The sequence below is a fragment of the Chamaea fasciata genome, unplaced genomic scaffold, assembly GCF_029207755.1.
Source record: "Chamaea fasciata isolate MVZ Bird 193981 ecotype frontalis unplaced genomic scaffold, bChaFas1.0.hap1 SCAF_28, whole genome shotgun sequence".
Taxonomy (NCBI): domain Eukaryota; kingdom Metazoa; phylum Chordata; class Aves; order Passeriformes; family Sylviidae; genus Chamaea; species Chamaea fasciata.
This window is the reverse complement of record NW_027094113.1, coordinates 1734528-1745854: the sequence shown is the minus strand read 5'-3', so window position 1 is coordinate 1745854 and position 11327 is coordinate 1734528. Positions and strand designations below refer to the sequence as shown.

The 11327-nt window shown below is 56.4% G+C and overlaps 1 protein-coding gene across 1 annotated transcript; it reads right to left on the bottom strand.

Moving 5' to 3' along the window:
- Positions 1-1940: 1940 nt before the first annotated feature.
- SF3A2 (splicing factor 3a subunit 2) lies at positions 1941-11237 on the bottom strand. Its single transcript, XM_066205618.1, is given in 10 exon segments — positions 1941-2174; positions 2176-2418; positions 3523-3591; positions 4621-4761; positions 5351-5400; positions 6655-6764; positions 7531-7577; positions 7851-7922; positions 8790-8954; positions 11077-11237. Coding segments are annotated over 9 exon segments (948 nt in total). The 5' UTR covers positions 8916-8954; positions 11077-11237; the 3' UTR covers positions 1941-2084.
- Positions 11238-11327: the final 90 nt, after the last annotated feature.

Below are 11327 nucleotides of genomic sequence, written 5' to 3'. Positions count from 1 at the left end.
TTTAACCACGGTGGCCTTGAGTGGCCGAGGCACAGCCACCTCCCCTGAGCCGCCCCGGGGCTGTCGCGCTGCAGAGGAGTGAGGGAGGTGGCAAAGAAATGGTTTTTTTGTTCTATTTTTGAGTCTGCAGCTCGTTTTGGGAACGTGCAAAAACCGAAGCTGTTGCACTCACTCGTAGGGATGCACGGCCTTGACTTTGGATGTTTTCTAAAGGAGGATGAGTGTCTGGAATGGGATCCTCATGGGGACTGGCACGTACAACCCCATCAGCACTGAAACAGCGGGAGGGGAGAGGGGGCCAGAGCAGGAGGAGGGGGACAGGGGCAGATAATGGGCTGAAATTAGTGAATGTATGGAAAGCATTCCCTCTCCGGATTGAAAAACCTTCCCCTCACACCCTGCAGCTCAACAGGCTGCCCTGGAAAAGGGCTTCATCCTGAGAATGAGAATCACGGGGCGTAGCAGCAGCCTGAGGACTCGGGACCCTCAGCACCTCCCTTAGAAAGGCTCACACACACATATTGTAAGGACTTTTCCTTCCATGAGATGCCCAGACTCACTGGAGCAGCTGGAACTGCCAATGCCACCTGCCTAAACCACGCTGGGAACGCGCCCTCCACCCAAGGCATCTCCTGATTTTGGCAAGGGAAAATGCCCCAACTAAAAAAAGTCCCAGACCCTTCTCTGGAAGGGAAGAGCCTTCTCTTTCCAAGTCTGGAGCTCGGGATTGTCAGGAACAGAGCTCCCACACTGGAGCAGGACATGGATGGACACCACAGCGAGGGCTGGAGGAGTCTGAGGTCACTTCTGCAGCAGCTGACAATGCCTGGAGCTGCTCCAGGGCTGGAGCCCCTCTGCCCTGGGGACAGGCTGGGACAGCTGGGGCTGTTCACCTGGAGAGGAGAAGGCTCCAGGGAGAGCTCAGAGCCCCTGGCAGGGCCTGAAGGGGCTCCAGGAGAGCTGGAGAGGGACTGGGGACAAGGGATGGAGGGACAGGACACAGGGAATGGCTTCCACTGCCAGAGGGCAGGGATGGATGGGATATTGGGAAGGGATTGTTGGCTGTGAGGGTGGGGAGGCCCTGGCACAGGGTGCCCAGAGCAGCTGTGGCTGCCCCTGGATCCCTGGCAGTGTCCAAGGCCAGGCTTGGAGCAGCCTGGGACAGTGGGGGGTGTCCCTGCCACGGCAGGGGTGGCACAAGGTGGGATTTAATGTCCCTCCCAATCAACCCAGTCTGGGATTCTGTGTCTGACTGGGACCAGCCCAGCCCAGCAGAGATGAAGGCTTTGATTCCCCCATCAAGGGGGTGCAGCTGCAGGGCTCTTGTGGCCCCTCAACCAACCAGAACTGGTCAGGAACCCCAGCCCTGGCCATGCCCTCACCCACTGGGCCCCCCAGGATGCCCCACTGACCCCTCAATTCAGGGACAGGAACCTGGGAAAGGCCAGAGACATGGCAGAACTGCTGCTGCTTTTTTATGGGAACAAAGTGATGGTTGGAAGGAAACATTCAGGATAAATAAACCCACAGAGAACTAAACCCTTGCCTGAACAGAGCTGTCAGTGGGAGGAGGACACACAATAAAATCATGTGACAGCAGGTACTACCCCACGGTACTGACACTTAATGAATTATAATAATAAACTAAGATTTAATATCAGTAACAGGAGCCTTTCCATGTCCCCCCCTCAGTGAATGAACAGAGATGAAGGGCCTTGGTTGTATCAAAACTGATTAATGGGGGGTAATTAATGAGACACTCATCAGGCAGCCTGAGGGGGATACATCCAAGCTGATGGAGGAGATATCCAGTCAGGAGGGGGGTGCCTTGAGATTCCCAATCCCTTCCCTCCTCTGTGGAGAATTTCCAAAACATAACCAGCCTGGGAAGGTTTCCTGTATCTAAGGGGTAAGGAAAGTGAACTCACAGCAGCACAGAGGGAAAGGAAAATCAAAACCCTTTTAATGAACGTACAGAATTCGGTCGGGTTTCTGGACATACAAAAAGGAACTGTTCCCTGAACGGGGGGGTGAGCTGCAGCTAAAAAGACCCAAATCCCAGGGAAAGGAGTCCAGGAGGGGCTTCAGTTGGAGGGAGGGGGAGGGGGGATGGCGCCCGGCCCCTCCGTGGGCAGCGGCGGCCGCATCATGGGGGGCAGGGGGGCGGGGGGGGGGCACCCCGGGGGCCGGGGGCAGCTGGGGGGGCACTGGGGGGGGTGGCACCGGCCCCGAGGGGGGCATGGGGGGCAGGGCCATGCCCCCGGGGGGAGGGGGGGGCATGGAGTCGGGCAGGGGCGGCCGCGGGGGCAGCCCGTTCATCAGGGGAGGGGGCGGCGGCCGCTTGACCGTCGGGGGCCCCGGGGGCAGGTTCGGGGGCGCCGGGGGCTTCTCCATCTTGAAGTGGAACTGAAGGAAGAACTGGGAATGGGAGGAAAGCAGAGGAAAGGGAACAATTAATCAGAGATTCACAGAATGCCGAAGTATCCTGAGCTGGAAGGGACCCTCGGGGATCATGAGTGCAGCCCCTGTCCCTGCACAGACACCCCAACAATCCCACCCTGAGCATCCCTGAGAGCGTTGTCCAAACGCTCCTGGAGCTCTGGCAGCCTCGGGGCTGGGACCATTCCCTGGGGAGCCTGGGCAGTGCCCCAGCAGCCTGGAGACAGCTCTGCCAGCACACAGGAGCTGCTCTCTGCCCCAGGGCACAGCTCAGGCTCCTCCTGTTACCCCCAGATGTCCCAGCCTTGGCAGGATCTGTGACTGGCACCAGTCCTGTCCCAGATTTTAACTCCTCTGGGCTCTGGGCACTGAGGTTCCTGTGAGGGGAGGGAACTCCCCAGGCACTGTCCCCTCTGTCACAGGATACAGGGGAGCAGCCCCAGGCTCCCTCAGCCAGGTGTGTGCAGGCACCAGGCACAGAGCCATGGAGAGGACACGGTGCTGCACACTGATCATGGAATCATTAATGTGGGAAAAGCCAAACCTAACCCTAAGATCAACAAGTTCAGCCATCAGCTCAGCAACACCACTAGGTTCACCACTAAACCATGCCCACAAATGCCACATCCACATGTTTTTAAACACTTCCAGGGGTGGTGACCTCACCACTGCCCTGGCCGGTGCGTTTCAATGCCTGACAACACTTCCAGTGAAGGAATTTTCCCAATATCCAACCTAAACTCCCCTGGCACAGCTCAAGGCTGTTCCCTCTGGTCTTTTCTCCTGCTCCCTGGGAGCAGAGCCTGACCCCCATTTGGCTGCACCCTCCTGTCCCACTTTTAAGAGCAAGGTCCCCTCTGAGCCTCCTTTTCTCTGGATATTTACCCCCCATCCTGCTGCTGCTGCCAGAAATTTCCTCCTCTCCAAGATCCCACACAGGAGGATCTCTGTCAGGAGCTCTCACTGCACAGGTGCATTGAGGGAATGGAGATTTGAACATCAGAGGCAGCAGGACAGAACTGATGTCGCTGCCTGAAGTTGCTCTGCTCTCCTTAAGGACAGACATTACAAAATCTCAGTTACCTGTTTGGTTTCTCTGTTCCAGTGAGTCCAAAACTTTCCTTCTGCTTTATCAATTTCTCGGCTTGGCACCTGCACCAAAAGAGAACACAGAGCTATTCTTAGCAGCACCAGATTAGCTCAAAGGCCCTTTTTAGCCCCAGAGCCTGTGAGATAAGCACAGTTATTCCAGGCCTCGCAGGGTTGTTATTAGACAGAGGTGGGGGCAGGAAAGAATTAAGTTACTTCCCTATCGGTCAAGGACAACCAGCAAAAATCCCTCCCTGAACATCTGCACAGAGGCTGAGGAGTGAAGCCCAGGAGGCTCCTGTCTGTGTCAGACACTGGGAATTCACAGCTCCCCAGAGCTCAGCACAGTCTGGTTTTCATGCCAGAGTCCTGCACCAAACCTCAGTGGGATTTAATGACTTCCAGCCACATCTTCCTGACCCTCCTTCCCACTCCATTAACCCCTGAGGGTCAGCACAGACATCAGAGGGTTCATTAGGAATTAATCACAGAACATCCTGAGTGGGAAGGGACCCTCAGGGACCATCAGTGCAGCCCCTGACCCTGCACAGACACCCCAACAATCCCACCCTGAGCATCCTTGAGAGTGTTGTCCAAACGCTCCTGGAGCTCTGGCAGCCTCGGGGCTGGGACCATTCCCTGGGGAGCCTGGGCAGTGCCCCAGCAGCCTCGGGGGGAAGAACCTTTCCCTGAGCTCCATCCCAAGGCCTGACACAGCTCCAGCCCTTCCTGGGCTCCTGTCCCAGAGCAGAGCTCAGCCCCGGCCCCTCTGCCTCCCCTCGGGAGGAGCTGCAGCCCCCGAGGAGCCTCCCCTCAGTCTCCTCTGCTCCAGCTGAACCAGCCAAGTGCCCTCAGGCTCTCCTCAGACCCTTCCCCAGCTCCGTGTCCCTCCTTTGGACACTCTCTAACGGTTCAACATCTTCCTCACATCACAGTGACCACACACAGCACTGATGGTGAGGTCACACCAGTGCAGAGCCGAGCGGGACAATCCCCTCCCTAGACCTGGCTAAGGCAGGAAGGCCACTCTCCCAGGTTTTCTCTCCCAGGTTTCCTCTCCCAGGTTTCCTCTCCCAGGTTTCCCAGTCTCACCTTGAAGGCGATGGTCTCATAGGGCTCAGCTGCCATCAGCAGGTACTGCCAGCGCCGGTCCGGGGGCTCGATGCGCTGCTCGTAGGCCGACATGAAGCGGTGCCTGGGCATGATGCTCTCAGCTATCTCAGGGTAATCGATCTGGGGGGGGGCAGGGCAGCATTAACAACCCCCCCTCTGCTCCAAACACATTCCCCAGTGTGGAGCACACCCAGAGCAATCCCCAACACAAAGGGAACAAACAGCGGAGGGAAGGGCTGAGAATCCCAGAATGGTTTGGGTTGGGAGCGACCACAAAGACCCCAAACTGAAATAGGTGAAATTTAGGAGAGATATTGGGAAGGAATTGCTCCCTGTGAGGGTGGGGAGGGCCTGGCACAGGCTGTCCAGAGAAGCTTTGGCTGCTCCATCCCTGGAAGTGTCCAAGGCCAGGTTAGAGCACCCTGGTGTCATGGGAGGTGTCCCTGCCCATCACAGGGGGGTGGAAATAGATCATTTTTAAGGTCCCTTCCAGCCCAAACTGTCCCGTGATTCTGGGATCATCCCATCCCACCTCTCCCACTACACAGCCTGACAGCTGAGCTCAGGGATTTGATCAATAAAATCACCTGCAGAAACTAGGAATTATTAAGTCCTTATGACTATTGATTTCATGGACCTGCAAAGAATTGCTCATTTGGCAGTTTTACCTGGAAAACCCTGACAAGGAGAGTTTAAACCCTGCCCTTACCTGGAAGAGAAGGCTCTGCTGGCCTGTTTCTGGGTCTCTCTGCTTGGTGACTGTAAAAAAAAAAAAAAGAAAGCTGAGAACATCCCCCAGCAGGGTGAGAGCAGCATTAATCCGCCCAGGGAAACACAGAGAGTTTCCTACAATTGAATATTACAAGATTTTTCTCCTGTTTTTCGAACAAAATGTCACATTATCTTTAACCAAACTGTTTCTGTGAGGGTGGGGAGCCCTGGCACAGGGTGCCCAGAGCAACTGTGGCTGCCCCTGGATCCCTGGAAGTGTCCCAGGCCAGGCTGGACAGGGTTTGGAGCAGCCTGGGACAGTGGGAGGTGTCCCTGCCATGGTAGGGGTGGGGCTGGATGGGCTTTAAGGCCCCTTCCCACCCAAACCATTGTGGGCTTGTGTCACTGCCCTGGGCAGCTTTGGGCCCCTCACTCACCCCAAGGACACTGAGGGGCTGGAGCGTGTCCAGAGAAGGGAACGGAGCTGGGGAAGGGTCTGGAGCCCCAGGAGGGGCTGAGGGAGCTGGGAAAGGGGCTGAGCCTGGAGAAAAGGAGGTTCAGGAGGGACCTTTGTGGCTCTGCACAACTCCCTGACAGGAGGGGACAGCCGGGGGGGCGGGCTCTGCTCCCAGGGAACAGGGACAGGAGGAGAGGCAACGGCCTCAGGCTGGGCCAGATTTAGGGTGGATATTGGGAAAACTCCTTCCCTAAAAGGGCTGTAAAGCATTGGAAGGGGCTGTGCAGGAATCACCAGCCCTGGAAGTGTTAAAACACCAGTGGAGGTGGCACCTGGGGACATGGTTTAGTTGTGGCCTTGGCAGTGCTAAGTTTACTGTTGGACTTCATGATCTTAAAGGTATTTTCCAACCTAAATTATTACATGATTCTCCTCTACTGAAGTTCAGCTGCTGTGGGGCAAAGCACTGGTGAGATTAAAAAGCCAAATTTTGTATTGAAGGCCAAAATGATGGGATTTCAGGAAAAAAAAAAAAAAAAACAACCATGAGTTCTGCATGGAGTGAGTGATTTACAGCATTAGTGAAAGGTGCTGCAGCACAAGAGAAGCAGAGATGAAATGCCATCATCTCCCTGGCAGCCTCAGACACACCCATCTATTATTAAAGTGGTTCCCCCTCGCCTGTCAGCAATAAAGAGACGTTCCATAAGCAATTTAAACAATAAAAGCACTCTAGGAAAGAGCCCATATCTTATTCATGGGCAGAGCTGCTAAAAGGATCAATGAATAATTCACATCCCAGCAGGGCACTGCAGACACTGCCCATCAGGGACCTCCTGACTCACCTTTGTAACCTGGGCGCCCAATTTTCACAAATTTCTTTACTTCCACCTTGACCTTCTCTGGGGCAGGCTGGGCAGGGGCTTCCTTGGCTTCCTTGGCAGCTCGTCGGGCCCTGGGGATTCATTGCAGAGTTTAAGGGTTACCTGCCTTGGCTCCTGAAGGATATCCAGGGCAGATTGAATCCCTCAGCACAGCATTTCACAGGAATCATGCCAGGAAATCCTACAGCCCTTCCCCAGCTGTATCCATCCTCCCTCCATAGCTAAAGGCTCTCACTCCATCATCTGATCCACCCTCAGGATGACCTTGAGGTCAGGCTCCACAGATGGATTTGAGAAGACTTTAATTCTTAAAATCAAATTAAAAAAAAAAAAGCCAAACCCACATATAAACCAAAGCAAACTGGATTCCTTAGAATACAACTTACAAACTTCTCCAAACCTGTACTGACAAATCCAGATCACAGAATCTTGGAATCTCCTGAGTTGGAAGGACCTACAGGGATCATCAAATCCAACCCCTGTTCCTGCACAGACACCCCAACAATCCACCCTGTGCACCCCTGAGAGCTTTGTCCAAATGCTCCTGGAGCTCTGGCAGGCAGAGGTCCTTCTAACAAGACTCAGACTATTTGCTTTTAGAATTCTTTCTCCCTCTTCCTTCAGAAATTCCACAACTGGAATTGAACTTTAGTTTAAAATGGACATTTTCAGCACCATTTTTCAAGCAGATCCAGGCTGTGCCTCTTGGCTGCATGAGGAACCACAGTAAAAGAACAATCAAGTAGAGTGCACTGGAGCTGAAAGACTATGGATACCCAACATCATATTAGAGTGCTTCAGTAATGGAGAATAAAGTTATGGTACAGAATGACTTACAAATTAGTCTGATGCTTCTTCCCCTGGGTATGTGCCAAGTAACTCCCCTGAAATAAAACCCAAGGCAGAAGTTAAATGAAGCCATGACTGAAACATTCCTGTCACAGGGAGATTGCATCACACCCTGACAAGGAATGTTTTAATCCTCAGCACAGAGGAATCTCATTCTAAAAGTGCAGATTGCACTCAGCTGCTGAGCTGTCGCACACTGCCAGGTTTAACCACCCCTCATGTCTCAGCAGTCACTGCCCAGCTGCTGAAGCTATTGGCATTCCCAAATTGCTGCTGCTGGGATCAGGACAGGCAGGTGTTGCCCTCACCTCATTGTTGTGGAGCGTCAGGCAAAGCTTGCACTCGTAGGAGCCCAGATGATTTTTCATAAAATAGGGGTCCTGGGAAAAGAATGATGGACAAGTTATGAGCAAAATCCATTGACGCAGCAAGAGAATAACCAAAGCACTGCAGAGTTCTGCACTGAAGGAAGTGGTTCTTCCCCCCGAGGCTGCTGGGGCACTGCCCAGGCTCCCCAGGGAATGGTCCCAGCCCCAAGGCTGCCAGAGCTCCGGGAGCGTTTGGACAACGCTCTCAGGGATGCTCAGGGTGGGATTGTTGGGGGGTCTGTGCAGGGACAGGGGCTGCACTGATGCACCTGTGGGTCCTTTCCAGCTCAGGATATCCCAGGATCCTGTAGCTGAGTTCAGATTTTACATTAACAGCACAAGAGAGCTTTAGGAGGAGGAAGCAGGGAGAACCAACGGCAGCTGTGAGCACTGGTGACAGAATTCCCGACTGGAAATAGGTGGATACACAAGAGCTGGCACCTCCCTGCCACTGTGTCCCAAATATTCCTTATTTAACCCCCACAAGCCCAGAAAGAGAAGTATTTAAACCCAATCCACACCTCAGCCTGGAGAGGAGAAGGCTCTGGCCATGGAGCCTAAAGTGGCTCCAAGAGGGGGACTTTGGAAAAGGGCCTGGGGGGACAGAACAAGGGGTACTGGCTTCAAATAGACCAAGGGTAGGTTTAGATGGGATATTGGGAAGAAATTCTTGGCTGTGAAGGTGCTGAGGCCCTGGCATGGATTTCCCAGAGCAGCTGTGGCTGCCCTTGGATCCCTGGCAGTGTCCAAGGCCAGGCTGGACAGGGCTTGGAACAACCTGGGCTAGTGGCAGGTGTCCCTGGGTAAGTTTTAATATTCCTTTCAGCCCAAACCATTCTGGGCTCCCCCCGGGCTGCGGGAGGGCCCTGCTGTCCCCACCTTGTTGATGTCAATGGTCTCCAGCGCCAGCTGCCGCAGCCGCTCCCGCCGGTCCCGGTTGCTCTCCGAGGCCGAGGCCACGCCCCCGCTGCCCGTTTTACCCCCAGGGCGGTGCTGGAAATCCATGGTGGGGACCTGTGGGCTTCAGCTCCTCCCGGAGAAAGTCTGGGGAAAGGAGGGAAAGGAGTGGGAGTGATAACTTGTAGCGTCGTGTATTTAGGAGTGGAGCTGGAGCCCAGATCCCAGTAAGCTCCTTGGGTGGAGAGGCCGCTTGGGGAAACTCAGGCAAAGTTTCAGCTCACACATGCACACACACCACGAGGAGAGTAACTCCCCTGAAGCTCAGCCAGGAGAGGCAGAAGGCCTTAGCACTAGGTCAGTCGCAGCCAGGTTTATTACCAGGAGTCAAAGGGAAATCCAGGTGAAAAGGGCTGAACACGTGCCGGTGTCAGGTTTAAGTCTGAGCTTCAGCAGCCAATGAGCAATGACACGGGGACAGAAAGGTCAGTGTCCTGTAGGGAGAACTGGGCCGGTCACCGGGTCCCAAAACCAACAGTCACAGGGGAAAGGAGAAACCAAAGGGCCAGGGGCATCAGGGAGGGGGGAACCATCGTGTACAGAGCACCACTGGGGGGTCCCCTCTGCCAGGCTGGGCAGGTAACTGTGATCCGTCCTGCCAAGGCCAGACCCCGGGTATTATGTCGAGGGGCTGCAGGGACTCCACAAGAACTGAACCAGAGAACTGTTCAGCCCCGTCAGCAAGGACGGCGATGACACCCCAGACACATGACCACATGCCACGCTGAGCACATGCCACTGGATGCAATCCCACATGGAGCACATCTGGTACCACCAACTCAGGAAACTGGAGTAAAAGGATCCAGAAAATCCGCCCAGAGCCCTTCCCATCTCCTCAGCCACTCCCAAGCCCAGCTGGGTCCCAGTGAGGCCAGGCAGCCCCAGCAGAGGCTCCTTGAGCCTTCCCCCCTCAGCTGAGACACCGAGAGCTCTGTCCTCCCCACCCCCAGGTCTGGTGCTCCCCCACCACCACAACACCCCTCGAAGCGCCAGGGCCACCCCCTGCCAGCCCCAGCACCGGGGGAGGCTCAGAGCCCCCCAGGCTCCCCAGCAAGGTCACGGGCTCTGAGCAGTGTGCCCAAGGCCCAGCTGAGATCCTGGAGTGCCCCGTGCCCTCAGCAAGGTCAGAGACCCCCCCTAGACCTCCCCACACAGAGCCCAAACACTGGAAAGACCTTTGAGGAACTCCAAATCCTTCCCCAGAGAGCACCAGTTCTCCCAGTGCCTCTGCCCCAGTCCCTCTCCAGACACATCCCCCAGTAACTCCAGTCCTGATTCTCGGTCAAGGCCCACTGACTCCCACTCGGGTGCTCCTCCCAGTCCTCCCCATACTCCCAGTCCTTCCCTGCCCCTACCTCAGTTTCCCACTAGTGATTCTCCAGTTCCCCCAGCCCCACCACCCCAGGCTGCCTGGTTCTCCCAGTCCCTCCTCACTCAGTACTGCCAGTCCTGTCCTGATCCTACCCCTAGTTTCCCAGCCTGGCTTCCCCAGTACCCCCAGTTCTCCCAGTGCCTCTGCCCCAGTCCCTCTCCTCTAACTCTCGTCCTGATTCTCCCGTTGAGGCTCCCCAGATTACCCCCAGTCCTGCTTCTCCTGATCCTCCCAGTTCTCCCAGTCCTATCCCACTTTCCCAGTCCTGATTCTCCACTACCCCCAGTCCTCCCACCCAGGTCATCCAGTTCTCCCAGCAACTCCAGTCCTGATTCTGCAGTCAGGGAGCCCCAGTCCTGCCCCCCGATGCTCCCAGTACCCCCAGTCCTGCCCTGGTCCTTCCCCAGTTCCTCACTCACGATTTTCCAGTTCTCCCAGCCTCACCACCCCAATTCTCCTAGTCCCTCCTTTTCCAGCAGCCTCCGTTTTCCAGCCCAGGTTCTCCAGTGCCCCCAGTCCTCCCACCCAGGGACCCCAGTTCCCCCAGTGCCTCTCCTCCAGTGCTTCTCCAGTAACTCCTCCCCACTTCTGCCCTCGGGGCCCCGCAGCTGCCCCGCTGATCCTCCCAGTAACATCAATCCTGCCATGGTCCTAGCCCCAGCTTCCCACTCGTGGTTCTCCAGCTCCCCCAGACCCACCATCAGATCGCCCACCACACCCAGTCCCCTCACCCAGCTCTCCCAGTCCCCCCAGTCTCTCAGCCCCGATTCTCCAGCCCCCCAGCTCTCCCAGTCCTGCCCTGTTCCCCGTCTCCCCTCAGGGCCCCCCGGTCCGTACCTGCGCGCGGCCCCGCTCCCGTCCCGGCGCATGCGTGTTCCCTCCCGGCGCATGCGCGCTCCCGCCGCGGCCCGCGAGCGGTTCCGGGGCGGCTCGGGCGGTTCCGGGGCTCGGGCGGTTCCGGGGCTCGGGCGGTTCCGGGGCGGCTCGGGCGGTTCCGGTGCCCGGGCGGTTCCGGGGCTCGGGCGGTTCCGGGGCCCGGGCGGTTCCGGGGCGGCTCGGGCGGTTCCGGGGCCCGGGCGGTTCCGGGG